At 42.3% G+C, this 25,379-nt stretch overlaps 1 protein-coding gene across 3 annotated transcripts in view; it reads left to right on the forward strand.

Annotated features, from left to right (window-relative positions):
- LOC129818956 (serine/threonine-protein kinase Nek6-like) overlaps positions 1-25,095 on the forward strand; it is an 85,076-nt gene extending 59,981 nt beyond the window's left edge. For all 3 annotated transcript variants that reach the window (XM_055875343.1, XM_055875341.1, XM_055875342.1), the window contains 5 exons: positions 633-741; positions 8,027-8,134; positions 15,225-15,319; positions 21,827-21,940; positions 23,405-25,095. In XM_055875343.1, the coding sequence (XP_055731318.1) occupies positions 633-741; positions 8,027-8,134; positions 15,225-15,319; positions 21,827-21,940; positions 23,405-23,515 (537 nt within the window). In that variant the 3' untranslated portion in view covers positions 23,516-25,095. The remainder of the gene's footprint in view (positions 1-632; positions 742-8,026; positions 8,135-15,224; positions 15,320-21,826; positions 21,941-23,404) is intronic.
- Positions 25,096-25,379: the final 284 nt, after the last annotated feature.

A 25,379-nucleotide genomic window follows, 5' to 3' on the forward strand; every position in this document is an offset into this window, starting at 1 on the left:
CATCTTCAGTTTGACTTTATTGTTGTCTTATCTTTTTAAGGCATCATTATAATGATGTACAAAGAGATTCCTAATTCCAAGCTCTCAATTCAACCGATATGCAGATCACAGTCAAAAACATCTTGCTGGCGGCAAATGTCCTTGTAATTAAAAAAGGTGTTTTATTCCAAAAAAACTGAAGAAGTTTGGGGGATGGAAAAAAAGTTGAAAGAAAATACTAACATTTGTTGTTTTGGGGCATTAAACAAAGTTTTGGCAGTTTAATTAGCCATATTATTGTTAATTAGGTGCTTGGCTCTGTGCGCTGGCAGTGTCAACTCTCGTTAGGCTACCTCTCCCAAATGGCTTCTCATTACACACTCAAATACAGGGTAAATGGTAATGCACAGATTCATTCTTTAGATGTTCCGCACCGTTTTGGGGGCTGTCTGACATTGAATCAGGGGGTTTTGAGGCGAGTGTGTGTGCACTTGTTAGGGAGAGAGGGAAGGCAGTTTGTGTGTTTGTGGGATGTGTGTGGGTGTGTGTGTGTGTGTGTGTGTGTGTGTGTGTTGAAGAGAGAGAGAGAATCCAGGCTTTACTCACAGCTCTGTTTCTGTCTATTTTCCTAACTTCTCCTCTCTCTCTCGCAGCACTTTAAGAAGAAGAGACGGCTCATCCCAGAGAGGACAATATGGAAATATTTTGTCCAGCTGTGCAGTGCCCTGGAGCACATGCACTCCCGTAGAGTCATGCACCGCGGTAAACAACCACTTTCATTAACTCCTCTTCCTCTCTCACTTCTTAACTTCGTTCTTCTCTATTACATTTTTTTTCTCTAATCCCCCTTTCCGTTTCCCCCTTTTTAATCAGTCCCACCTTTCCTCTCCCCCCTCTCCCCTTCTCTCAATCTACACCTACACTGGCAGCTTCATTAAATAGTACCCGCAAAACACCAGTCTCAACGTCAACAGTGAAGAGGCGACTGCGGGATGCTGGCCTTCTAGGCAGAAAAATCCGTATCTCAGACTGGCCAATGAAATAAAATATTAAGATGGGCAAAAGAACACAGTCACTGGACAGAGGAACTCTGCCTAGAAGGCCAGCATCCCGGAGTCGCCTCTTCACTGTTGACGTTGAGACTGGTGTTTTGCAGGCACTATGTAATGAAACTGCCAGTTGAGGACTTGTGAGGCATCTTTTTCTCAAACTAGACACTCTAATGTACTTGTCCTCTTGCTCAGTTGTGCACCGGGGCCTCCCACTCCTTTTTCTATTCTGGTTAGGGCAGTTTGAGCTGTTCTGTGAAGGGAGTAGTACACCGCGTTATACGAGATCTTCAGTTTCTTGGCCATTTCTCGCATGGAATAGCCTTCATTTCTCAGAACAAGAATAGACTGATGAGTTTCAGAAGAAAGTTCTTTGTTTCTGGCCATTTTGAGCCTGTAATCGAACCCACAAATGCTGTTGTTGATCATTAGAAAAAGGGGTTTCTAATGATCAATTAGCCTTTTAAAATGATAAACTTGGATTAGCCAACACAACGTGCCATTGGAACACAGGAGTGATGGTTGCTGATAATGGGCCTCTTAACGCCGATGTAGATATTCCATTCAAAATCAGCCATTTCCAGCTACAATAGTAATTTACAACGTTAACAATGTCTACACTATATTTCGGATTCATTTTAGGTTATTTTAATGGACAAAAAATGTGCTTTTCTTTCAAAAACAAGGACATTTCTAAGTGACCCCGAACTTTTGAATGGTAGTGTATAAATCTGATAATTTCAAGACGTATGCAAAAACATTCCTTTACATATCTAGACATGGCAACAACTCAACATTCTACAACAATGCATCTTAAAATGCGCATCTATAAACACATGAAAAACTAAGTAAAATGTAAACAATATTTTGGGTTACTCATGTTGGATATTGTGACCAATGATGTGAATAAATCCTTGATGACCGACAGGGGGCGCTGTATTGAAGCCACCGCGCAGCCATCTTGGTACTCCTCAATAGTAAAAAATATTTTGGAAGCTATAGAAATGCATGTATTAATGTCTACATTCATTTTTGACACATTTATTCTATTACAAACACCTCAATGCATACTTTTAATTATATTATGTGAGATAAACAACAATCATTTCCTTAAAGTATTATTATTTTAGAGAGTACTAATGTTACTTTCCCCACTACAACAAAAAAATACTTAAATAAATGTAATTGAATTGAAGTACTGTGGAATTCCATTCATTCCTATGGAGGACTGCAACTACAGTCGTGGCCAAAAGTTTTGAGAATGACACAAATATACATTTTCACAAAGTCTGCTGCCTCAGTTTGTATGATGGCTATTTGCATATACTCCAGAATGTTATGAAGAGTGATCAGATGAATTGCAATTAATTACAAAGTCCCTCTTTGCCATGCAAATGAACTGAATCCCCCAAAAACATTTCCACTGCATTTCAGCCCTGCTACGTCCTGACCATATAAAGCCTTTATTTTCTATGGTAGAGTAGGTCAGGGCGTGACTGGGGGGTTGTTCTAGTTTATATTTTCTATGTGGGCTTCTAGGTTTATTTTCTATGTTGGTGATTTGTATGATTCCCAATTAGAGGCAGCTGGTTATCGTTGTCTCTAATTGGGGATCATACTTAAGTAGCATTTTTTTCCACCTGTGGGTTATGGGATATTGTTTATGTTTAGTTGCGCGTTAGCACTGCATTGTCGTCACGGTTTGTTTATTCTTTATTTGTTTTGTCTTTGCTTAAGTTTCACTTTCTTCATGAAAATTATGTGGAACTCTACGTACTTGGTCCGACATTCATTATTACGAACATCATGTCAGTGATTCTCTCGTTAACACAGGTGTGAGTGTTGACGAGGACAAGGCTGGAGATCACTGTCATGCTGATTGAGTTCGAATAACAGACTGGAAGCTTCAAAAGGAGGGTGGTGCTTAGAATCATTGTTCTTCCTCTGTCAACCATGGTTACCTGGAAGGAAACATGTGCCGTCATCATTGCTTTGCACAAAAAGGGCTTCACAGGCAAGGATATTGCTGCCAGTAAGATTGCACCTAAATCAACCATTTATCGGATCATCAAGAACTTCAAGGAGAGCGGTTCAATTGTTGAAGTCTTCAGGGCGCCCAAGAAAGTCTAGCAAGCACCAAGACCGTCTCCTAAAGTTGATTCAGCTGCGGGATTGGGGCACCACCAGTGCAGAGCTTGCTCAGGAATGGCAGTAGGCAAGTGTGAGTGCATCTGCACGCACAGTGAGGCGAAGACTTTTGGAGGATGACCTGGTGTCAAGAAGGGCAGCAAAGAAGCCACTTCTCTCCAGGAAAAACATCAGGGACAGACTGATATTCTGCAAAAGGTACAGGGATTGGGCTGCTAAGGACTGGGGTAAAGTCATTTTCTCTGATGAATCCCCTTTCCCCTTTCCGGGGCATCCGGAAAAAAGCTTGTCCGGAGAAGACAAGGTGAGCGCTACCATCAGTCCTGTGTCATGCCAACAGTAAAGCATCCTGAGACCATTCATGTGTGGGGTTGCTTCTCAGCCAAGGGAGTGGGCTCACTCACAATTTTGCCTAAGAACACAGCCATGAATAAAGAATGGTACCAACACATCCTCAGAGAGCAACTTCTACCAACCATCCAGGAACAGTTTGGTGACAAACAATGCCTTTTCCAGCATGATGGAGCACCTTGCCCCAAAGGCAAAAGTGATAACTAAGTGGTTCGGGGAACAAAACATCGATATTTTGGGTCCATGGCCAGGAAACTCCCCAGACCTTAATCCCATTGAGAACTTGTGGTCAATCCTCAAGAGGCAGGTGGACAAACAAAAACCCACAAATTCTGACAAACTTCAAGCATTGATTATACAAGAATGGGCTGCCATCAGTCAGGATGTGGCCCAGAAGTTAATTGACAGCATGCCAGGGCGGATTGCAGAGGTCTTGAAAAAGAAGGGTCAACACTGCAAATATTGACTCTTTGCATCAACTTCATGTATTTGTCAATAAAAGACTTTGACACTTATGAAATGCTTGTAATTATACTTCAGTATTCCATAGTAACATCTGACAAAAATATCTAAAGACATCGAAGCAGCAAACTTTGTTGAAATTAATATTTGTGTCATTCTCAAAACTTTTGGCCACGACTGTATTGGGGAGTGTCAATATGGCCGACCGGTGGCTTCAAAGCCTTTCATTGGCCAATACATAGCATCAGCAATCCAGGGTTTATATACATCATTGGTTGTGAGTTTTAATTTTTATTTCACCTTTATTTAACCAGGTAGGCCAGTTGAGAACAAGTTCTCATTTACAACTGCGACCTGGCCAAGATAAAGCAAAGCAGTGCGACAAAAACAACAACACAGAGTTACACATAAACAAACGTACAGTCAATAACACAATATAAAAAAACGATGTACAGTGTGTGCAAATGTAAAAGTAGGGAGGTAAGACAAATAGGCCATAGAGGCGAAATAATTACAATTTAGCATTAACACTGGAGTGATAGATGTGCAGATGATGATGTGCGAGTAGAGATACTGAGGTGCAAAAGGGAAAGATGATAAATAACAATATGGGGATGAGGTAGTTGGGTGTGCTATTTACAGATTGGCTGTGTACAGGTACAGTGATCGGTAAGCTGCTCTGACAGCTGATGCTTAAAGTTAGAGAGGGAGATATGTCTCCAGCTTCAGTGATTTTTGCAATTCATTCCAGTCATTGGCAGCAGAGAACTGGAAGGAAAGGCGGCCAAAGGGAGTGTTGGCTTTGGGGAGTCACAGATAACAGGAATAAAAGGATAAATGCGGGCGAGTTATTTTTTTCTTTTTCTTTATTTCACCTTTATTTAACCAGGTAGGCCAGTTGAGAACAAGTTCTCATTTACAACTGTGACCTGGCCAAGATAAAGAAAAGCAGTGCGACACATACAACAACACAGAGTTACACATGGAATAAACAAACATACAGTCAATAATACAATAGAAAAAGTCTATATACAATGTGTGCAAATGAGGTAGGACAAGGGAGGTAAGGCAATAAATAGGCCATAGTGGCAAAATAATTACAATATAGCAATTAAACACTGGAGTAATAGATGTGCAGAAGATGAGTGTGCAAGTAGAGATACTGGGGTGATAAGGAGCAAAATAAATCAAATAAATAACAGTATGGGGATGAGGTAGTTGGATGGGCTATTTACAGATGAGCTATTTACAGGTGCAGTGATCTGTGAGCTGCTCTGACAGCTGGTGCTTAAAGCTTGTGAGGGAGATATGAGTCTCCAGCTTCAGTGATTTTTGCAGTTCGTTCCAGTCACTGACAGCAAAGAACTGGAAGGAAAGGCGGCCAAATGAGGAATTGGCTTTGGGGGTGACCAGTGAAATATACCTGCTGGAGCGCGTGCTATGGGTGGGTGCTGCTATGGTGACCAGTAAGCTGAGATAAGGCGGGGCTTTACCTAGCAAAGACTTATAGATGACCTGGAGCCAGTGGGCTTGGCGACGAATATGAAGCGAGGGCCAGCCAACGAGAGCATACAGGTCGCAGTGGTGGGTAGTATATCAGGCTTTGGTGACAAAACAGATGGCACTGTGATAGACTGCATCCAGTTTGCTGAGTAGAGTGTTGGAAGCTATTTTGTAAATAACATCGCCGAAGTCAAGGATCGGTAGGATAGTCAGTTTTACGAGGGTATGTTTGGCAGCATGAGTGAAGGATGCTTGGTTGCGAAATAGGAAGCCGATTCTAGTTTTAATTTTGGATTTGAGATGCTAATGTGAGTCTGGAAGGAGAGTTTACAGTCTAACCAAACACCTAGGTATTTGTAGTTGTCCACATATTCTGTCAGAACCGTCCAAAGTAGTGATGCTGGACGGGCGGGCAGGTGTGGGCAGCGATCGGTTGAAGAGCATGGTTTAGTTTTACTTGCATTTAAGAGCAGTTGTAGGCCACGGAAGGAGAGTTGTATGGCATTGAAGCTCGTCTGGAGGTTAGTTAACACGGTGTCTAAAGAAGGGCCAGAAGTATACAGAATGGTGTCGTCTGCATAGAGGTGGATCAGAGAATCACCAGCAGAAAGAGCGACATCATTGATGTATACAGAGAAAAGAGTCGGCCCGAGGATTGAACCCTGTGGCACCCCCATAGAGACTGCCAGAGGTCCGGACAGCAGGCCCTCCGATTTGACACTGAACTCTGTCTGAGAAGTAGTTGGTGAACAAGGCAAAGCAGTCATTTGAGAAACCAAGGCTGTTGAGTCTGCCGATAAGAATGTGGTGATTGACAGAGTCGAAAGCCTTGGCCAGGTCGATGAATACAGCTGCACAGTATTGTCTCTTATCGATGGCGGTTATGATATCGTTTAGGACCTTGAGCGTTGCTGAGGTGCACCCATGACCAGCTCGGAAACCAGATTGTATAGCGGAGAAGGTACGGTGGGATTCGAAATGTTTGGTGATCTGTTTGTCAGATTGGCTTTCGAAGACCTTAGAAAGGCAGAATAGGATAGATATAGGTCTGTAGCAGTTTGGGTCTAGCGTGTCTCCCCCTTTGAAGAGGGGGATGACCACGGCAGCTTTCCAATCTTTGGGGATCCCAGACGATACGAAAGAGAGATTGAACCGGCTGGTATTAGGAGTTGCAACAATTTCGGCGGATAATTTTAGAAAGAGAGGGTCCAGATTGTCTAGCCCGGCTGATTTGTTTGGGTCCAGATTTCTTTTCCACAACTGCATGGGTTGTTTTACCCTGAACTAAAAGACATAGCTCAGGTATTTAACAAGGGAAATTGGTTGCAGGTGTGCTCATAGCGTAGAGATGGAAAGAGGACTCTAGTGCCCAAAAGCCTGTATTAGAATGGACTGCGCCATGCTTCTACACCTGCATTGCTTGCTGTTTGGGGTTTTAGGCTGGGTTTCTGTACAGCACTTTGAGATATTAGCTGATGTACGAAGGGCTATATAAAATAAACTTGATTTGATTTGACATAGAGGACTGATATGTTGCGATATTTATACATTTCTATGGCTCAGAGGTGCCTGCAGTAAAAGGGACAGTTAACCAAAAAGTGAAATGAAAGGAAAGTTAACTAAAAAGCATTTTCTACATACACCAGTGTCCTACACACCACAGTGCCCTACACACACACCACAGTGCCCTACACACACACACCACAGTGCCCTACACACACACACCACAGTGCCCTACACACACACACCACAGTGCCCTACACACACACACCACAGTGCCCTACACTCACACACCACAGTGCCCTACACTCACACACCACAGTGCCCTACACTCACACACCACAGTTCCCCACTCACACACCACAGTGCCCTACACTCACACCACAGTTCCCCACTCACACCACAGTTCCCCACTCACACCACAGTTCCCCACTCACACCACAGTTCCCCACTCACACCACAGTTCCCCACTCACACCACAGTTCCCCACTCACACCACAGTGCCCCACTCACACCACAGTGCCCCACTCACACCACAGTGCTCCACAAACCACAGTACCCTACACACACACCACAGTACCCCACACACACACCACAGTACCCCACACACACACCGCAGTACCCCACACACACACCGCAGTACCCCACACACACACCGCAGTACCCCACACACACACCACAGTACCCCACACACACACCACAGTACCCCACACACACACCACAGTACCCCACACACACACCACAGTGCCCCACACACACACCACAGTGCCCCACACACACCACAGTGCCCTACACACCATCAAGGGAAAAGTGTTGCCATAGCCGACTATACCAAAGTCAACTGCCAGTGCACAGACCTGAGGTTGAGAAACACTGACCTAGGACATTGATTGAATTTGATAATTTGAAATGCTCCTAAAACTACCATGCCAATGCAGAGAACTTAGATGTCCTACATATATAAACCCAGTATTGTTAACAGCCACAGCTACCTTGATAAATAACATGAACCGCTTTCTCTTTCTTTGAGACAGACATCAAGCCAGCCAACGTGTTCATCACTGCTACAGGAGAGGTGAAGCTGGGAGACCTGGGACTGGGACGCTTCTTCAGCTCCAAGACTACCGCCGCACACTCCCTAGGTAACACACACACAGAAACAGAAACAATCATACACAGGAACACACACAGGAAAGTACACACAAACGCAAAAGAACACACACGGTATCTCATTGAAAAACACAAAAAAATGCCTGAGACAGGCATTTGAATTCAGTAAACATCTACACACTGTACGGAAAGGACACACACGCGACTCCTCTAACAGTCGTGGGCCTATGGCAAGTGACTGCGCTATAGTCAACTGATTTGGCACACATAAACGCACACACACACACATATTTACTCTACGTTGTTCATGTATTTCACATAACCTCATGACCATAAACAGTCTTCAGTGGTGTTATGTGGACTGTGTCAATCAGTGGAGGCTGCTGAGGGGAGAACAGCGCATAATAATGGTCAGAACAGAGCAAATGGAATGGCATCAAACACCTGGAAACCATGTGTTTGATGTATTTGATACCATTTCACTGACTCCTATCCAGTCATTACCACGAGCCCGTTCTCCCCAATTAAGATGTCCTGTGGTCTATGTGTGCATTCCATAGGAAGTGCACCCCTATATATAAAACTAACACAAATGTATGGTTGTATTGGACATGTGAGGCTTGCACTTCTATGTTTCTGTTCCACTCTCTGGATGATTCCAACTGTGTATCTCTCTTAGTTGGTCAGGATATCAATCCTGATAACATATCAACCCCTTATAACATACCCTGACAAAATAACATACCCTGATATCATACCCTGATATCATACTGAACCTGATAACATACCATGACACATAACATACCCTGACAACATAACATACCCTGACAACATGGTCTTTAACCCATTAGATATTAATAAAGAGTAAATATAAACAATAAATATAATCATTGTGTTGATCCAGATTCAAATTTCCTGAGATTTACCAGAGATGAGTCTATCACTTCTGATTACTATAATGTTAAGCAATTTAACAACCTGTATAGCAATTGATCTAATTCCAAGACAAGCTTATTTTCTACCTTTCATTTGAACATTCACAGTCTTCCTAAAAATCATGACCACCTTGTTCATTATCTGTCTTCTCTGAATCATTCCATTGCTGCCCTTTCAGAAACATGGTTGACTGAAGAGACAACCATGCTTTATGACTTGTCTCCTAATAATGGTGTTCACCACTGTACAACCTCAAGAGTGGGAGGAGGGGCCATTTTTGTTCATAAATGTTTTAAATTATTTGTAAGAGAGGACCTCGCACTTACATCTGATAACATTGATGTTGAATCTCTTTTCATAGAAATTCCCTCCTGTTCATTTTTTGGAAGTAAAAAGTGGTAATTACATGCATCTATTGGCCACCCGATTCTAACATTGGTAGATTCATGGATATCCTTGCATCAACTTTGGATTTCATTAATAATTAAAATAAAATGTGTTTTCTATTGGGTGATTACAACAAACTTATTTAAAAGTGAGAACCACTCACTGACATCTGACTTTTTGAATATTTTATCTGTATCTCCTCATCTACAGTTGAAGTTGGAAGTTTACATACACTTAGGTTTCAACCCAAGACATCTCTTGCCTTAGGTTCCAATATACAATACATGACAATCTATTACATTACATGAAGATCATATTGTAATTTTTCCTATAGAGTGCTGTAATGCATTTTAATTGTCAGCCATAGGGTACAGTTGAAGTCGGAAGTTTACATACACTTAGGTTGGAGTCATTACAACTCGTTTTTCAACCACTCCACAAATTTCTTGTTAACAAACTATAGCTTTGGCAAGTCGGTTAGGACACTACTTTGTTCATTACACAAGTCATTTTTCCAACAATTGTTTACAGACAGATTATTTAACTTATAATTATCTGTATCACAATTCCATGGGTGAAAGGTTTACATACACTAAGCTGACTGTGCCTTTAAATAGCTTGGAAAATTCCAGAAAATTATGTCATGGCTTTAGAAGCTTCTGATAGGCTAATTGACATCATGTGAGTCAATTGGGAGCGTACCTGTGGATGTATTTCAAGGCCTACCTTCAAACTCAGTGCCTCTTTGCTTAACATCATGGGAAAATCAAAAGAAATCAGCCAAGACATCAGGAAAAAAAATTGCAGACCTCCATAAGTCTGGTTCATCCTTGGGAGCAATTTCCAAACACCTGAAGGTACCACGTTCATCTGTACAAACAATAGTACACAAGTATAAACACCATGGGACCACGCAGCCGTCATACCGCTCAGGAAGGAGACGCATTCTGTCTCCTAGAGATGAACGTACTTTGGTGCAAAAAGTGCAAATCAATCCTAGAACAACAGCAAAGGACCTTGTGAAGATGCTGGAGGAAACAGGTACAAAATGATCTACATCCACAGTAAAACAAGTTCTATATCGACCTAACCTGAAAGGCCACTAAACAAGGAAGAAGTCACAGCTCCAAAACCGCCATAAAAAAGCCAGACTCCGGTTTGCAACTGCACCTGGGGACAAATATTGTACTTTTTGGAGAAATGTCCCCTGGTCTGATAAAACAAAAATAGAACTGTTTGGCCATAATGACCATCGTTATGTTTAGAGGAAAAAGGGGGAGACTTGCAAGCCAAAGGACACCATCCCAACCATGAAGTATGGGGGTGGCAGCATCATGTTGTGGGGGTGCTTTGCTGCAGGAGGGACTGGTGCACTTCACAAAATAGATGGCATCATGAGGTAGGACAATTATGTGGATATATTGAAACAACATCTCAAGACATCAGTCAGGAAGTTAAAGCTTGGTCGCAAATGGGTCTTCCAAGTGGACAATGACCCCAAGCATACTTCCAAAGTTGTGGCAAAATGGCTTAAGGACAACAAGGTCAAGGTATTGGAGTGGCCATCACAAAGCCCTGACCTCAATCCTATAGAACATTTGTGGGCAGAACTGAAAAAGCGTGTGCGAGCAAGGAGGCCTTACAAACCTGACTCAGTTACACCAGCTCTGTCAGGAAGAATGGGCCAAAATTCACCCAACTTATTGTGGGACGCTTGTGGAATTGCTACCCGAAACGTTTGACCCAAGTTAAACAATTTAAAGGCAATGCTACCAAATACTAATTGAGTGCATGTACGCTTCTGCCCACTGGGAATGTGATGAAAGAAATAAAAGCTGAAATCATTCTCTACTATTATTCTGACATTTCACATTCTTAAAATAAAGTGGTGATCCTAACTGACCTAAGATAGGGAATTTTTACTAGGATTAAATGTCAGGAATTTGGAAAAACTGAGTTTAAATGTATTTGGCTAAGGTGTATATAAACTTCCGACTTCAACTGTGTATATATACATAACCCCTTTTGAGGACTCAAACCTCTTCTAGAACACAAATTGTCTCTGTAGAGCTTGGTTACCAATAAAAACGCATGTTCACTTCAAAAAGTTTGTTGAAGGTTTACATTAACCATACGTGTAAAAATTGCTACTCAACTAACAACTCACTTCTATGCAACAAGAAGATTTCACCCCAAAACAATTGCCTCTCAACTAGCAACGTACTTCTATACAACAAGAAGATTCACAAAATTAGAGGCCTTTACAAACCTTTACAAAATTATAAACCTTTTAATAGAGTGCCAAAGGACTAAACTCTGTAAGAAAACAAAGTACTTGAACACTTATACATCACAGATACATATCACTCATTGCATGCACTATTTTAACCTGATTTGGTTCTTTTAAAAGGATATTGGTCTCGACTCACCCAACAAATCTGCCATCAATCAGGAGATTAAGAGTTGACTCCCCAACGTGGGTTGTGCACAGCATCCTCTCTTTCCTCTGGATCAACACACAGTTGATAAGTTTTCTTATTGTTGTTGTTCAGACCAATTCATCCGGGTCACGGCACCAAGTGTTAGCAATTTATGTTATTCTTCAATAACACAAACTCCAAAGCAAATCACTGGGAGAAAAATAGATTTATTTGAGAAGAACAAATCAAGATGTTATGCTGGGAGATAGATGTTTAGTCTTCCCTCTCCTCAGCATTTCTCCACTGGACAAAGGAACAGTATGCCATTTATTACCCCCCACCCTAGCCTGGGGTTGACCAATCAGAAGTCCTTGCAGTACAACTTGTCCAATGGCCAAATAACAAGTATCCTGCTCTCGACTCAATGTACAGACCAATGAAAACGTGGCACACGTAGCTCTGAGTTCAGGAGTGACATTCCACAGATTCTAAACAGATGTTGAACCGAAACCCAACTCCTATTTACATTGACAATTCCCTATTGACCATTAATTCTAGTACTCTCATCCTCTGCGTTGTGTATTTATCTTCAAAATATTCTTATACTTGGACATGATTTGGAAAGGCACACACCTGTCTATATAAGGTCCCACAGTTGACAGTGCATGTCAGAGCAAAAACTAAATCATGAGGTTGAAGGAATTCTCCGTAGAGCTCAGTGACAGGATTGTGTCGAGGCACAGATATGGGGAAGGGTACCAAAACATTCTGCAGCATTGAAGGTCCCCAAGAACACAGTGGCCTCCATCAGTCTTAAATGGAAGAAGTTTGGAACCACCAAGTCTTCCTAGAGCTGGCCGCCCGGGCAAACTGAGCAATCGTGAATTTTTGTATTCACTAGTAAGAATAAGAAATATAGTTAAAAAAAAATATTTAAAAAAGACCCATAATCTCAATTGATGGGAATGAAATGGAACAATTCACAATTACTAGATTCCACTGAGTTTTAATTGATGAAAAGTTATACTGGAAAGATCATATTCAATTTGTCTGCAGCAAAGTGATGAAATCTGTTAGTATTTTACCTTTATTTAACTAGGCAAGTCAGTTAAGAACAAATTCTTATTTACAATGACAGCCAAGGAACAGTGGGTTAATTGCCTTGTTCAGGGGAGAAAGACACATTTTTACCTTGTCAGCTCAGGGATTTGATCTAGCAACCTTTCGTTTTTCTGGCCCAACGCTCTAACCACTAGGCTACCTGCCGCCCCCACTGGGAAACCTGCCTAGTATCATCAGAAAGATTAGTGTTTTAGTTCATCAGTCTTGTTTCTTAAAACTCTATTCTATAACTTAATTTACCCATGTCTCATTTACTGGAATATTTTCTGGGCCAGTACATATGCCTTCTACCTACACAAATGACTCATCCTGCAAAATACATTTTCAAGACTTGCCACCTCCTCTAATTACCTGGCTCCATCTGCACTGGGAGTCTGATGAACCAAACTGCTCAGTAATCTTCTCCATATAGCCTAACTCTCACACACTCACACATTTAAACAAAATAAATATATTACTGATCAATACATTCATACATTTATAATTAGTATGTTTTGTTATCTGTTTTAACAAACCTTTTTTATTCTTGTACTTTTTTTTTGTGGTGTGGTTTTCATATCAGCCCTTGGGCTTCCAACCACACCTGCACATTGTTTTTTATTTATCTGTATTGTTGTCTATCACTTGCTTTCTTTGGTGAAAATAAATAAAACTCTAAACTAAAACTAGCCTCAGAGAACAGCACCTTTTTAACAAACCCTCTCCGGTCTCCTTGGCAACTGCTCACAGTGTCATGCTTTATTAAGGTTGCTGACCTAAGCATGCGTTTGCATATGCAAATATATTCAGTGTCTGCTTTCCCCCCTTTAGGTAGAGATGGGAAGATGGGCTGGGTTTTAGGGGGTTTGGGCTGGAGATGGAATTATTGTCAAACCAATAGATGGGCTGGGTTTTAGGGGGTTTGGGCTGGAGATGGAATGATTACCAAACCAATAGATGGGCTGGGTTTTAGGAGGTTTGGGCTGGAGATGGAATTATTGTCAAACCAATAGATGGGCTGGGTTTTAGGGGGTTTGGGCTGGAGATGGAATGATTGTCAAACCAATAGATGGGCTGGGTTTTAGGGGGTTTGGTCTGGAGATGGAATGATTGTCAAACCAATGGATGGGCTGGGTTTTAGGGGGTTTGGTCTGGAGATGGAATGATTGTCAAACCAATAGATGGGCTGGGTTTTAGGGGGTTTGGGCTGGAGATGGAATGATTGTCAAACCAATAGATGGGCTGGGTTTTAGGGGGTTTGGGCTGGAGATGGAATTATTGTCAAACCAATAGATGGGCTGGGGCTGGGTTTTAGGGGGTTTGGGCTGGAGATGGAATGATTGTCAATCCAATAGATGGGCTGGGTTTTAGGGGGTTTGGGCTGGAGATGGAATGATTACCAAACCAATAGATGGGCTGGGTTTTAGGGGGTTTGGGCTGGAGATGGAATGATTGTCGAACAAACTAACATATGATGCATGTTGGTTTTGTGGATGGACTTGTCACCCAAACAAAAGCATCAGTGTATTGTCGCTAGTGTGGTGTTTTATATATTGGTATTTGAATCTCTTTCCATTATTAGCTGCTGCTCTTGTGGCTCTATTCAACAAAAGTTGGCCAAATGATTTTGGGTATAAAAATATGCAGTAAGTCATGTCAGAAGCTAGCAGATTCATTACTTACCAACAACAGCTGCAAATTCCACGTTTTGAAGTTCACTTTCCTTGTTTTGGCTAACAGCACTCATGAATCTAGCAAATACGTTTTGTGGGTCATAGTGCAGTATATATTTGGTTTCATAGCACAAAGGTTTGTTAGCACATTTCTCACACTGGCTTTAGCCATGGAGGGAACAGGCCTGCCCCGACAAATTCAGGGGGGTGCCTAGCAACATGTTCCTCGGAGGAAGTCAACATATGCATTGAGCGACAAAGTCCCATGATTTGTGAATCTATTGGGACCGAACAGCTAGCACGACAGCTAAAATGGCTTTGAAAAAACAAGATTTTAGCTAATAGAGAAACATATCTAACTAAATAACTACATTATGGCATTCACTAATCATAAACGATTGACATATAAAATAAATGTAGGCACATTTGTGGACAGAATTCATGTTTACTCAACCTTTTAAGTGTATTTTGTACTGTCACTATCCACTCCCCATTCGCAAATCAATTGGAATTTCAAAGTGTTGCTGTAGTCATCAGTAAAGCTATGTATTAATGATTGCTCAAGCCCCAAAGCAGTTGTCTAAAACCAGACCTTTTTGTCTCAGTGGGGACACCGTACTACATGTCTCCAGAGAGGATCCACGAGGGTGGCTACAACTTCAAGTCAGACATCTGGTCCCTGGGATGCCTTCTCTATGAGGTAGGTTTACTGCTTTTTCATTTGAGTCATTTAGGAAACACTCTTATCCAGAGCAACTTACAGGAGCAATTAGCGTTAAGTTCCTTGCTCAAGGGCACATCAACAGATTTTTCACCTATTCGGCTCGGTGGTCTGAACCAGCGATCTTTCGATTAATAGTCCAACGCTCTTAACCGCTAGGCTACCTGCTGCTTAACAGGTGAGAGTTAGTGCTCGGCTAGATCACACCAAATCCTGCTTGGCTGGGAGAAACATATCTAGATGGAGAGGCCTATGTAATTGTAGTTGAAACATTGATTACTATTCCCAATACAATTCAATGGAAATTATACTCCCATTTTTGGCTGGTGTAGGCCGTCATTGTAAATAAGAATTTGTTCTTAACTGACTTGCATAGTTAAATAAAGGTTACATTTAAAAATAGATAACATCCTTAATATTAGCGATTGCGCACCAGCTGTTAACAGAGACACACCCCTGACCTGACGTCACCGTTCTGTCCTGCGTGTTTCCCGAAGACCCAGCTAGATTTGTATTTTCCATGTCCTTGTTCATCCACGACTCATGAAACATAGGATATTATAGTTTTTCAGATCACGTTGATAGGATAGTCTCAAATGGAGCTCGTCCAGGTTATTCTCCAGGGATTGCACGTTTGCCAATAGAACGGATGGTGGAGGCAGTTTATCCACTCGTCGACGTAGTCCCGTCAGGTTTTCCGCACGCCGGCCTCTATAACGCTGTCTCTTCCTCCTCCGAGTGTCACGGATTTGGAACTGGTCCAAGATGAGCAGTATGTCTTTCACTTCCGATTCATTGAAGTAGAAATTCTCATCCAAATTGAGGTTAGTGATCACTGTTTTGATGTCCAGAAGCTCTTGTAGGTCGTAGGAAACGATGGCGGAAACATGACACCGTTTTGATGTCCAGAAGCTCTTTTAGGTCGTAGGAAACGATGGCGGAAACATGACACCGTTTTGATGTCCAGAAGCTCTTGTAGGTCGTAGGAAACGATGGCGGAAACAGTACACCGTTTTGATGTCCAGAAGCTCTTGTAAGTCGTAGGAAACGATGGCGGAAACAGTACACCGTTTTGATGTCCAGAAGCTCTTGTAGGTCGTAGGAAACGATGGCGGAAACAGTACACCGTTTTGATGTCCAGAAGCTCTTGTAGGTCGTAGGAAACGATGGCGGAAACATGACACCGTTTTGATGTCCAGAAGCTCTTGTAGGTCGTAGGAAACGATGGCGGAAACATGACACCGTTTTGATGTCCAGAAGCTCTTTTAGGTCGTAGGAAACGATGCCGGAAACATGACACCGTTTTGATGTCCAGAAGCTCTTGTAGGTCGTAGGAAACGATGGCGGAAACAGTACACCGTTTTGATGTCCAGAAGCTCTTGTAGGTCGTAGGAAACGATGGCGGAAACAGTACACCGTTTTGATGTCCAGAAGCTCTTGTAGGTCGTAGGAAACGATGGCGGAAACAGTACACCGTTTTGATGTCTAGAAGCTCTTGTAGGTCGTAGGAAACGATGGCGGAAACAGTACACCGTTTTGATGTCCAGAAGCTCTTGTAGGTCGTAGGAAACGATGGCGGAAACAGTACACCGTTTTGATGTCCAGAAGCTCTTGTAGGTCGTAGGAAACGATGGCGGAAACAGTACACCGTTTTGATGTCCAGAAGCTCTTGTAGGTCGTAGGAAACGATGGCGGAAACAGTACACTGTTTTGATGTCCAGAAGCTCTTGTAGGTCGTAGGAAACGATGGCGGAAACAGTACACTGTTTTGATGTCCAGAAGCTCTTGTAGGTCGTAGGAAACGATGGCGGAAACAGTACACCGTTTTGATGTCCAGAAGCTCTTGTAGGTCGTAGGAAACGATGGCGGAAACAGTACACCGTTTTGATGTCCAGAAGCTCTTGTAGGTCGTAGGAAACGATGGCGGAAACAGTACATCGTTTTGATGTCCAGAAGCTCTTGTAGGTCGTAGGAAACGATGGCGGAAACATTACAGTGCCTTCAGAAAGTATTGTTTTTGTTGTGTTACAAGGTGGGATTAAAAAAGATTTGTAATTTTTTGTAAATGACCTACACAAAATTCTCTAAGTATTTGTATTTTGTATTTATTATCTATCCCCATTAGCTTCTGCCAAAGTAATGTCAAAGCGGAAGACAATTCGAAAATTTTAAAAAATGTATGAAAATAAAACAGTAATATAAACCATATATACAAAAGTAGGTAGACACCCCTTCAAATGTGTGGATTCGGCTATTTCAGCCACACCCGTTGCTGACAGCTGTATAAAATTGAGCACACAGCCATGCAATCTCCATAGACAAACATTGGCAGTATAATGGCCTTACTGAAGTGCTCAGTGACTTTCAACGTGGCACCATCATAGGATGCCACCTTTCCAACAAGTCAGTTTGTCAAATGTCTGCCCTGCTAGAGCTGCCCCGGTGAACTGTAAGTGCTGTTATTGTGAAGTGTAAACGTCTAGGAGCAACAATGGCTTAGCCACGAAGTTGTAGGCCACACAAGCTCATAGAATAGGACCACCAAGTGGTGAATCGCTCAGCATGAGGACAGCATCCTCTGTCCTCGGTTGCAACACTCACTACCGAGTTCCAAACTGTCTCTGGAAGCAACGTCAGCACAAGAACTGTTAGTCGGGAGCTTCATAAAATGGGTTTCTATGTCCGAGCAGCCGCACAGAAGTATAAGATCACCATGCGCAATGCCAAGCGTCTGCTGGAGTGGTGTAAAGCTTGCCGCCATTGGACTCTGGAGCAGTGGAAACACGTTCTCTGGAGTGATAAATCACGCTTCACCATCTGGCAGTCTGACGGACGAATCTGGGATTGGCAAATGCAAGGAGAACGCTACCTGCCCAAATGCATAGTGCCAACTGTAAAGTTTGGTGGAGGAGGAATATTGGTCTGGGGCTGTTCCTAGGCATTTATGGGGCACCTGACAAGACACATCGTATCTCATCTCAGTGTTGTATAGCGACTGAGTTTTCAAACCAAATATAGTATGGAGAAAAGTGAGAATGTTTTTACTTCTCTCCACTTCAATTGTTGAAGTTTTTATAGTTTCCCTCCCCACTAATTATTTGCTGTGCGGATGTGTGTGTAACTGTGTACGCATCCATGTGTGTGTGTGTGTGTGTGTGTGTGTGTGTGTGAGAGTGAGAGTGAGAGTGCACGCACAAAAATAACTCCATTATTCTGGATGCTGACACTGTGTCAGCGTTATTAAACCGTCAATAACAATGCTTCTTCAGTCAGTCATGGACTTGGCATTCTCTGTTGATAAAGACTAGGGACTGCATCACAAATGGCACACTATTCCTTATATAGTGCACTACTTTTGACCAGAGCCCTATGGGAGCCCTATGGGCCCTGGTCATAAATAATGCACTACATAAGGAATAGGGTGCCATTTGGGATGAAGGCTAGAGCTCGCTGGGCCTAAGGAGCTGTGTGCTGTGTTGTGAGGGAAGCTGAATGGCCAGCAGTATGTGTTGTGAGGGAGGCTGAATGTCCAGCAGTATGTGTTGTGAGGGAGGCTGAATGGTCAGCAGTATGTGTTGTGAGGGAGGCTGAATGGTCAGCAGTATGTGTTGTGAGGGAAACTGAATGGTCAGCAGTATGTGTTGTGAGGGAAGCTGAATGGTCAGCAGTATGTGTTGTGGGGGAAGCTGAATGGCCAGCAGTATGCCTCTCTTGTAATTCTCAACTACTCTCACTCTCTGTCGGTCTCTGCTTATACTTACATATAAAATGTCCCTCTGTCTCCCCCTTCCTTGTCTCTCTTTCTCTTGATCTTCTCTGCCATGGGACAAACAATATCAAAATCAAGAAAATTGATAGGGAGCTTCACAGAGTTTTAAATGGGAATCAGAGAGAGAACGTCAATGTTAAAGTGATTTGATTTTCATTCCAAGAGTCTCGCTTGACAGACTGTTAACATAAATGTTCAAATTGAGTAGCTGGCTAGCACACACAAGATTTTGGTTCTGGATTCTGAAATTACAATTCCACTGGACTAGAGCTATTTAGACTCAGATGTTTTTCAAAAGAAAGTACTGGAGAGAGAGAGAGATATATAATCATTTCTCATGCAGACACCATGATAATCTTCAAAGAACCTGGCTGATTGATATTCAGATACACGGAAGGTGGGAGCCAATATAACCACAATTAGAAATCTCTTTCACCGTTTTCTTCCACTCACTCGCTCGCTTGCACGCACACACGCAAATACACGCACCCGTTGCTAAGAGACCATTAGTTAAACAGAAGTGTTCCTTCCTTTGTGATTGAATATTTTGGGGTCTGTTTTGTTGTAAAGGACAGTGTGTGGGTTTAGTTTCAGTCCATTAACATGTAGTACAGAAAACTATTTACTGTATATGTTCATATATTTATTCATATTTAGAAACTTGCCTACCCTCTGTCTGGCCCAATCCCAAATCAATCCCTAAGGCCTATGCCCCATGCACTTGTAGAGATCTGAGAGCATTTCCCCTTGCCCTCTGATAGGCTAGCTAGGTGGAAGTTTCACCATGTTGCTTATACCAATCATATCGTCTCAGATCTTCACATGTGCATATGGTTTAGAGGTCTATTTGGGATTGGGCAACTGATCATGCTAATGAGCATGGGGTCACAGCTCGGGGTCAAAGGTTACAATAATTATCGGATTCCTCCTTATTAAAAATATAACCATCTCTATCAGGCAAGTCCACTCAGCCCATCTCACCATGAGCAGGCATGAGAATGAAAGAAATGAGAGATAATAAGTAATCATGAAATTAATGATGATGAAATACATTTCTTATTATACACTGGGTGGTTCGAGCCCTGAATGCTAATTGGCTGACAGTGCCAATATATCCTCCAAACACCGGCTTCGAGGGAATTATCACTTTATTATTATCACGGGTTACCAACATATTCAAATGATGGTTGACATATTTTCATTAACTTTTAAAAAATGTATTTATTCATACTATTTCATCCTTCCACAAGACATAGTCCCGACACAAATCTAGGGTTGCTAGAGACGTGAACCAGTCATTCAGTCTTTTTGTTTTGTATCTATGGACGGGACCCAGTCGTTCAGTCTTTTTGTTCTGTATCTATGGACGCGACCCAGTCGTTCAGTCTTTTTGTTCTGTATCTATGGACGGGACCCAGTCGTTCAGTCTTTTTGTTCTGTATCTATGGACGGGACCCAGTCGTTCAGTCTTTTTGTTTTGTATCTATGGACGGGACCCAGTCGTTCAGTCTTTTTGTTTTGTATCTATGGACGCGACCCAGTCGTTCAGACTTTTTGTTCTGTATCTATGGACGCGACCCAGTCGTTCAGACTTTTTGTTCTGTATCTATGGACGGGACCCAGTCGTTCAGTCTTTTTGTTTTGTATCTATGGACGGGACCCAGTCGTTCAGTCTTTTTGTTCTGTATCTATGGACGGGACCCAGTCGTTCAGTCTTTTTGTTCTGTATCTATGGACGGGACCCAGTCGTTCAGTCTTTTTGTTTTGTATCTATGGACGGGACCCAGTCGTTCAGTCTTTTTGTTTTGTATCTATGGACGGGACCCAGTCGTTCAGTCTTTTTGTTTTGTATCTATGGACGGGACCCAGTCGTTCAGTCTTTTTGTTTTGTATCTATGGACGCGACCCAGTCGTTCAGACTTTTTGTTCTGTATCTATGGACGGGACCCAGTCGTTCAGTCTTTTTGTTTTGTATCTATGGACGGGACCCAGTCGTTCAGTCTTTTTGTTTTGTATCTATGGACGGGACCCAGTCGTTCAGTCTTTTTGTTCAGTATCTATGGATGCGACCCAGTCGTTCAGACTTTTTGTTCTGTATCTATGGATGCGACCCAGTTTGTTCTAAATGTTCTATTGTCATACTGGCTGGCAACGTTCTTATCCCTTGCTTGCTAGCTAGCCAACTACGGCTAACTTAGTCACGTCAAAAAGTGCAGCCAGAATAACAGCAAAGTAGTTACATTTGCACTTGTTTAAGCTGTTTTCTAGTGACACTTATTTCAATACATCATAACAATGAGGTAATGAGGCGCGATTTCGCCTGGTATAGAATATGTGCTCACTCGTCAGGACTGTTGTTCAGAGGAGCTAGCCAACAACACAGCTACAGTAACACACTCACTTTAAAATGAAGCTGGAAAGACTGCAAATTAGCTGTGTTTCATTTGACCTTTTTTCAATAGAATTTTTGTTGTATATATCCATAAAAATGATGCCAGCTGATTCATGATTTCGACTGGCTAAGAAGCGCTGTCTGTCTGTCTTGTCCCAACTCCCAACTTGCAGGCAGGAAGTGCAATACAGGATGTTGCTTCATCCTATTTTTATATCATTTTTTTGTACTTGTCCATTATGTCTCTCATCCACCCAATAACCACTGGTGTGATTTTGTTATTATAATGGCGTTGTTATAATCTAGAATATTTTTTCTGTAACAGATGGCTGCGTTGCAGAGTCCATTCTATGGGGACAAGATGAACCTCCTCTCTCTGTGCCAAAAGATTGAGCAGTGTGACTACCCTCCACTACCACCTGACCACTACTCTGAGAAGGTAAGAACAGGTCAGAGTAGAACCTCCAAGAACTCATTTGGAAGTTGCATTAAGTTGATTGTCACACTGTGATTGTCATTGAAAGCAAGTCTAAGAAGTGGTAGATCTGTTCCATGTGCGTTTCCGGTATTAAGTTTAGTTTTTGCATCTTTTACTTTGGGTTTTGTACACCAGCTTCAAACAGCTGAAAATACAATGAAAAAATACAGTGGAACTGGCTTTGAGGTCCAGAGTTGAGTTGAAAGGCTATACACTATACATGCTTGTTTTGTCACAAACTGAAATGAGTCAAACCAGTAGAATTTTAGCAACCAGGAAATGAATGAGAAAAAAAGGCCTCAGTCTGAGCCACTCTTTTCAGTCATTGGCAGTTTAAGAGAGCACAGTGTCAGAGACTGATTAGCTACAGCACTACACCACTGGCACAGTATGACAGAAGAAGAGCAAGACTGACAGCACTTTAAATGAGGCCAGACAAAGCCTTGTACACCATCACTCTACTAGATTAGCCTTCCACACATAGCACTTTCTGCCCTTCACCACCATGCCTCTCCATCTCGCCCTTTCTCATTCTCTCTCTCATTCTCTCTGGTGTAGCCCCAATCTGTCTGCCTGTATGTCTGTCTCTCTGCTGCTCCATCTCTCTCTCTTCATCTTTGAGTGCAGCCCTTGTCTATTTTCCTCCCTGTCTTTTTGTTCCTTCTCTTTTTCCCCTCTCTCTTCTAGTGCTGCACCTGTCTCCCCTTTTCCATGTCTCTCCATCTCTCTCGTCTTGCTCCCTCTCCCCGGTCTTGTTTTTTGCTGAGCAAAGTGACAGCTCGGTGTTAGCTGCTTTGGCGATTTAAAGGTCAGGACTCCAACAGCTCATGTCGCCACTCAAATCAGAGCTCTGGAAATGGGGTTTAATGACAGGCGCAGGACACGCTGTGTCACTGAAGTGTCCCCCCCCCCCCCATCGCCTTTGATTGGCATTAGAGGCCCTCTTTCTGTCAACTGACGAAACAACAAGGCACAGACCAACTACAACTTTCTGTAGGCATTACTCATGCTTTAGGCACTTCCTGCAGCTGACAAAAGAAGTCGTTGTTCGCCAATTCGCCGAAGCTTCTGCACATGGTTTTAAAATGCCAAAATGTCTTGTGATGAAATGTTAGAAGTCAAAGAGATCTGATCCATCCTTGTGTAGTTCAGTTACAGTTTAACTTTCTCTGTGCTCTGGAGTCCCTTGGTTAGGAAGTTCTGATCTTATAAATGACAGCAGGGGCAGACTCTCCCAATGTATTGTATGTTCATGGATGTGGAAATGCATTGAACTTAGCTTTAACAATTACACTTCTTATACAGAAGTTTTGAAAGTCCTCTTCGGTCTGTGACGTTTCTCATATGTTCGTGTTAGAATATTCTTAATGGGCTGTTCTGTTTTGTACAATAAATAATAAACTGAATGTTTCTTGTCGTCCACAGTTGCGAGACTTGGTCAGCATGTGCATCAAGCCCGACCCGGGCCAGCGCCCTGACATCGTGTTTGTTCTGCAGATCGCCAAACAGATGCAGCTGTGGACCTCCAGCACCTGAGCCCCCCCCCCCCCCCTCCACTTACCTCCTCAGTCCTCCGTGTGGACCCCCATCCTGACTGAACCACAGACCACCAGACCCACTGCCAACCTACCTGGCTTGGTCTCACTAGGACCAGGTTGTTTAGCTCGCGTCTCAGAAATCGAGGAACTGATGAAACGATCGAGAGACTTTGGCATGACTGGACTGACTTTTTCTTTATTTTCAAATGAGGACTTAGACTTTATGCCGCGTTCACGTCGCGTCGGAAACTCGGGACCTCCGAGTTAATTGTATAGAACTTCCTATAGGTTGATTCTGATACCTCCCAAGTGGGGAAATTTGGGATCCGACTCTTCCGCCTAGGTTAACGAGTTGCAAATTTCCAACATTATGTGAACGCGGTTTAAGTCCAGTTTTTTTTGTCCTCAATGACCTGGGGAGTCGCTTCCACGGTGGTCATGGTGATTTCTGTTTTTAGACTGTGTTGCGGTGATTCCGACAGAAGGTGACAGCGTCTTGTCTGGCCTCTTCGCTAACAGGAGAGCTCTGTCTCACAATGATGTCAGAGGGTTCTCTTATCAGCTAGGCAGGGGTTGCATTCCAAATAGATCCTGTCTTTTTCAGGTAAACCGTATGAATTGAAGGCCTAAATAGAAATCTCTTTCAGTGCTGTTTATTTTTCTGCCTTACACACATTTAACATTGTTTAGAAATAATTATTTTTTTAATGTTGCTTTAAATACCTCTGATCTGTATTTTGCATTCTTGTGTAGTGTCGTTTGTGATCCTAAGGCATTCAGTTAAGTGGACTTTGTTCCATAATTAACCATAAGATACATGCAAAATATTTGAGTCAGCATTAGGTCCTCCCAGGTCACACCTTGTGAGGCGCTTGCTACAACCACCAAGCAACACTGGTTTGAAATGGACTTCAGGACTTGATAACATCTCCCTTTTCAAGGACCTCAAATGGCATAATGTAGAACATTGTCAAGGCTTATGGACTGAGCTTTGTAAAACTTTAGACTAGGTTTTTCAACAACAAAAAGTTATTTGCAGGAAACTGCCTGGGTGAAGGGTGTTATGCTGTTGCTTGACACCCAAGCCATATTGTAATTGCGTGTATAGATCATAACTGCAGTTGACTGTCCACTGATGACTTCGTTCAGAGAAGGGTTTTAATTTTAGATGTACTGTGAAATGATTTACATTATGTAGAAACAGCGAGAAGAACAGTTACAATTGTGCTGTAGAAACATTTAGAAAATGTTTTTGCCTTGACAGCACTAAGCGGCAGATAGACGCTAGATTAAGAGGGTGATTGAGTCAAAGTTTACTAGTTTAGAAGACTGCAAAAACCTCAGTACTAATATTTTAGCAATTCTATTATATGTGCTTGTAAAATATCTAGAGCGTTCAACGCCTATTCTTTGTAATGATTTTTCACTCAAAAGTATTGTGTGTAGGCTATGGTTTTATTTTGTAATTGTACTTTCCTGTGGGGATTTGACATGATTTTGTGGAATCACGTTCAAGTGTTTCCCTTTTTGCATTTTGTAGTAGTTAAAAGGTTTATAAAATTAATTCTTATACTCTTACATTTGATCCAATTTCAATTCCTTTCTTACCCGAAGTGTGTTATAAGACAGTAAGTTGAATTTATCAACCATCAATGAACAACACCATACAATATAAGTTGCTAAAATAAGGAATTTGATACTTCATTTACAAGAATAAAGGAATATTGTGCTATATATTGACTGGACAGCTGGCAAACAGAGACATCTGTCAATCCTGGAACAGTACTGACATTGGTGAGTATCTAAAGATCACAGGTCAACCAAAGAGACATCCACCAGACCCACATCGTCGTCTGTAACGA

Source organism: Salvelinus fontinalis, chromosome 21 (assembly GCF_029448725.1).
Source record: "Salvelinus fontinalis isolate EN_2023a chromosome 21, ASM2944872v1, whole genome shotgun sequence".
Lineage (NCBI taxonomy): Eukaryota > Metazoa > Chordata > Actinopteri > Salmoniformes > Salmonidae > Salvelinus > Salvelinus fontinalis.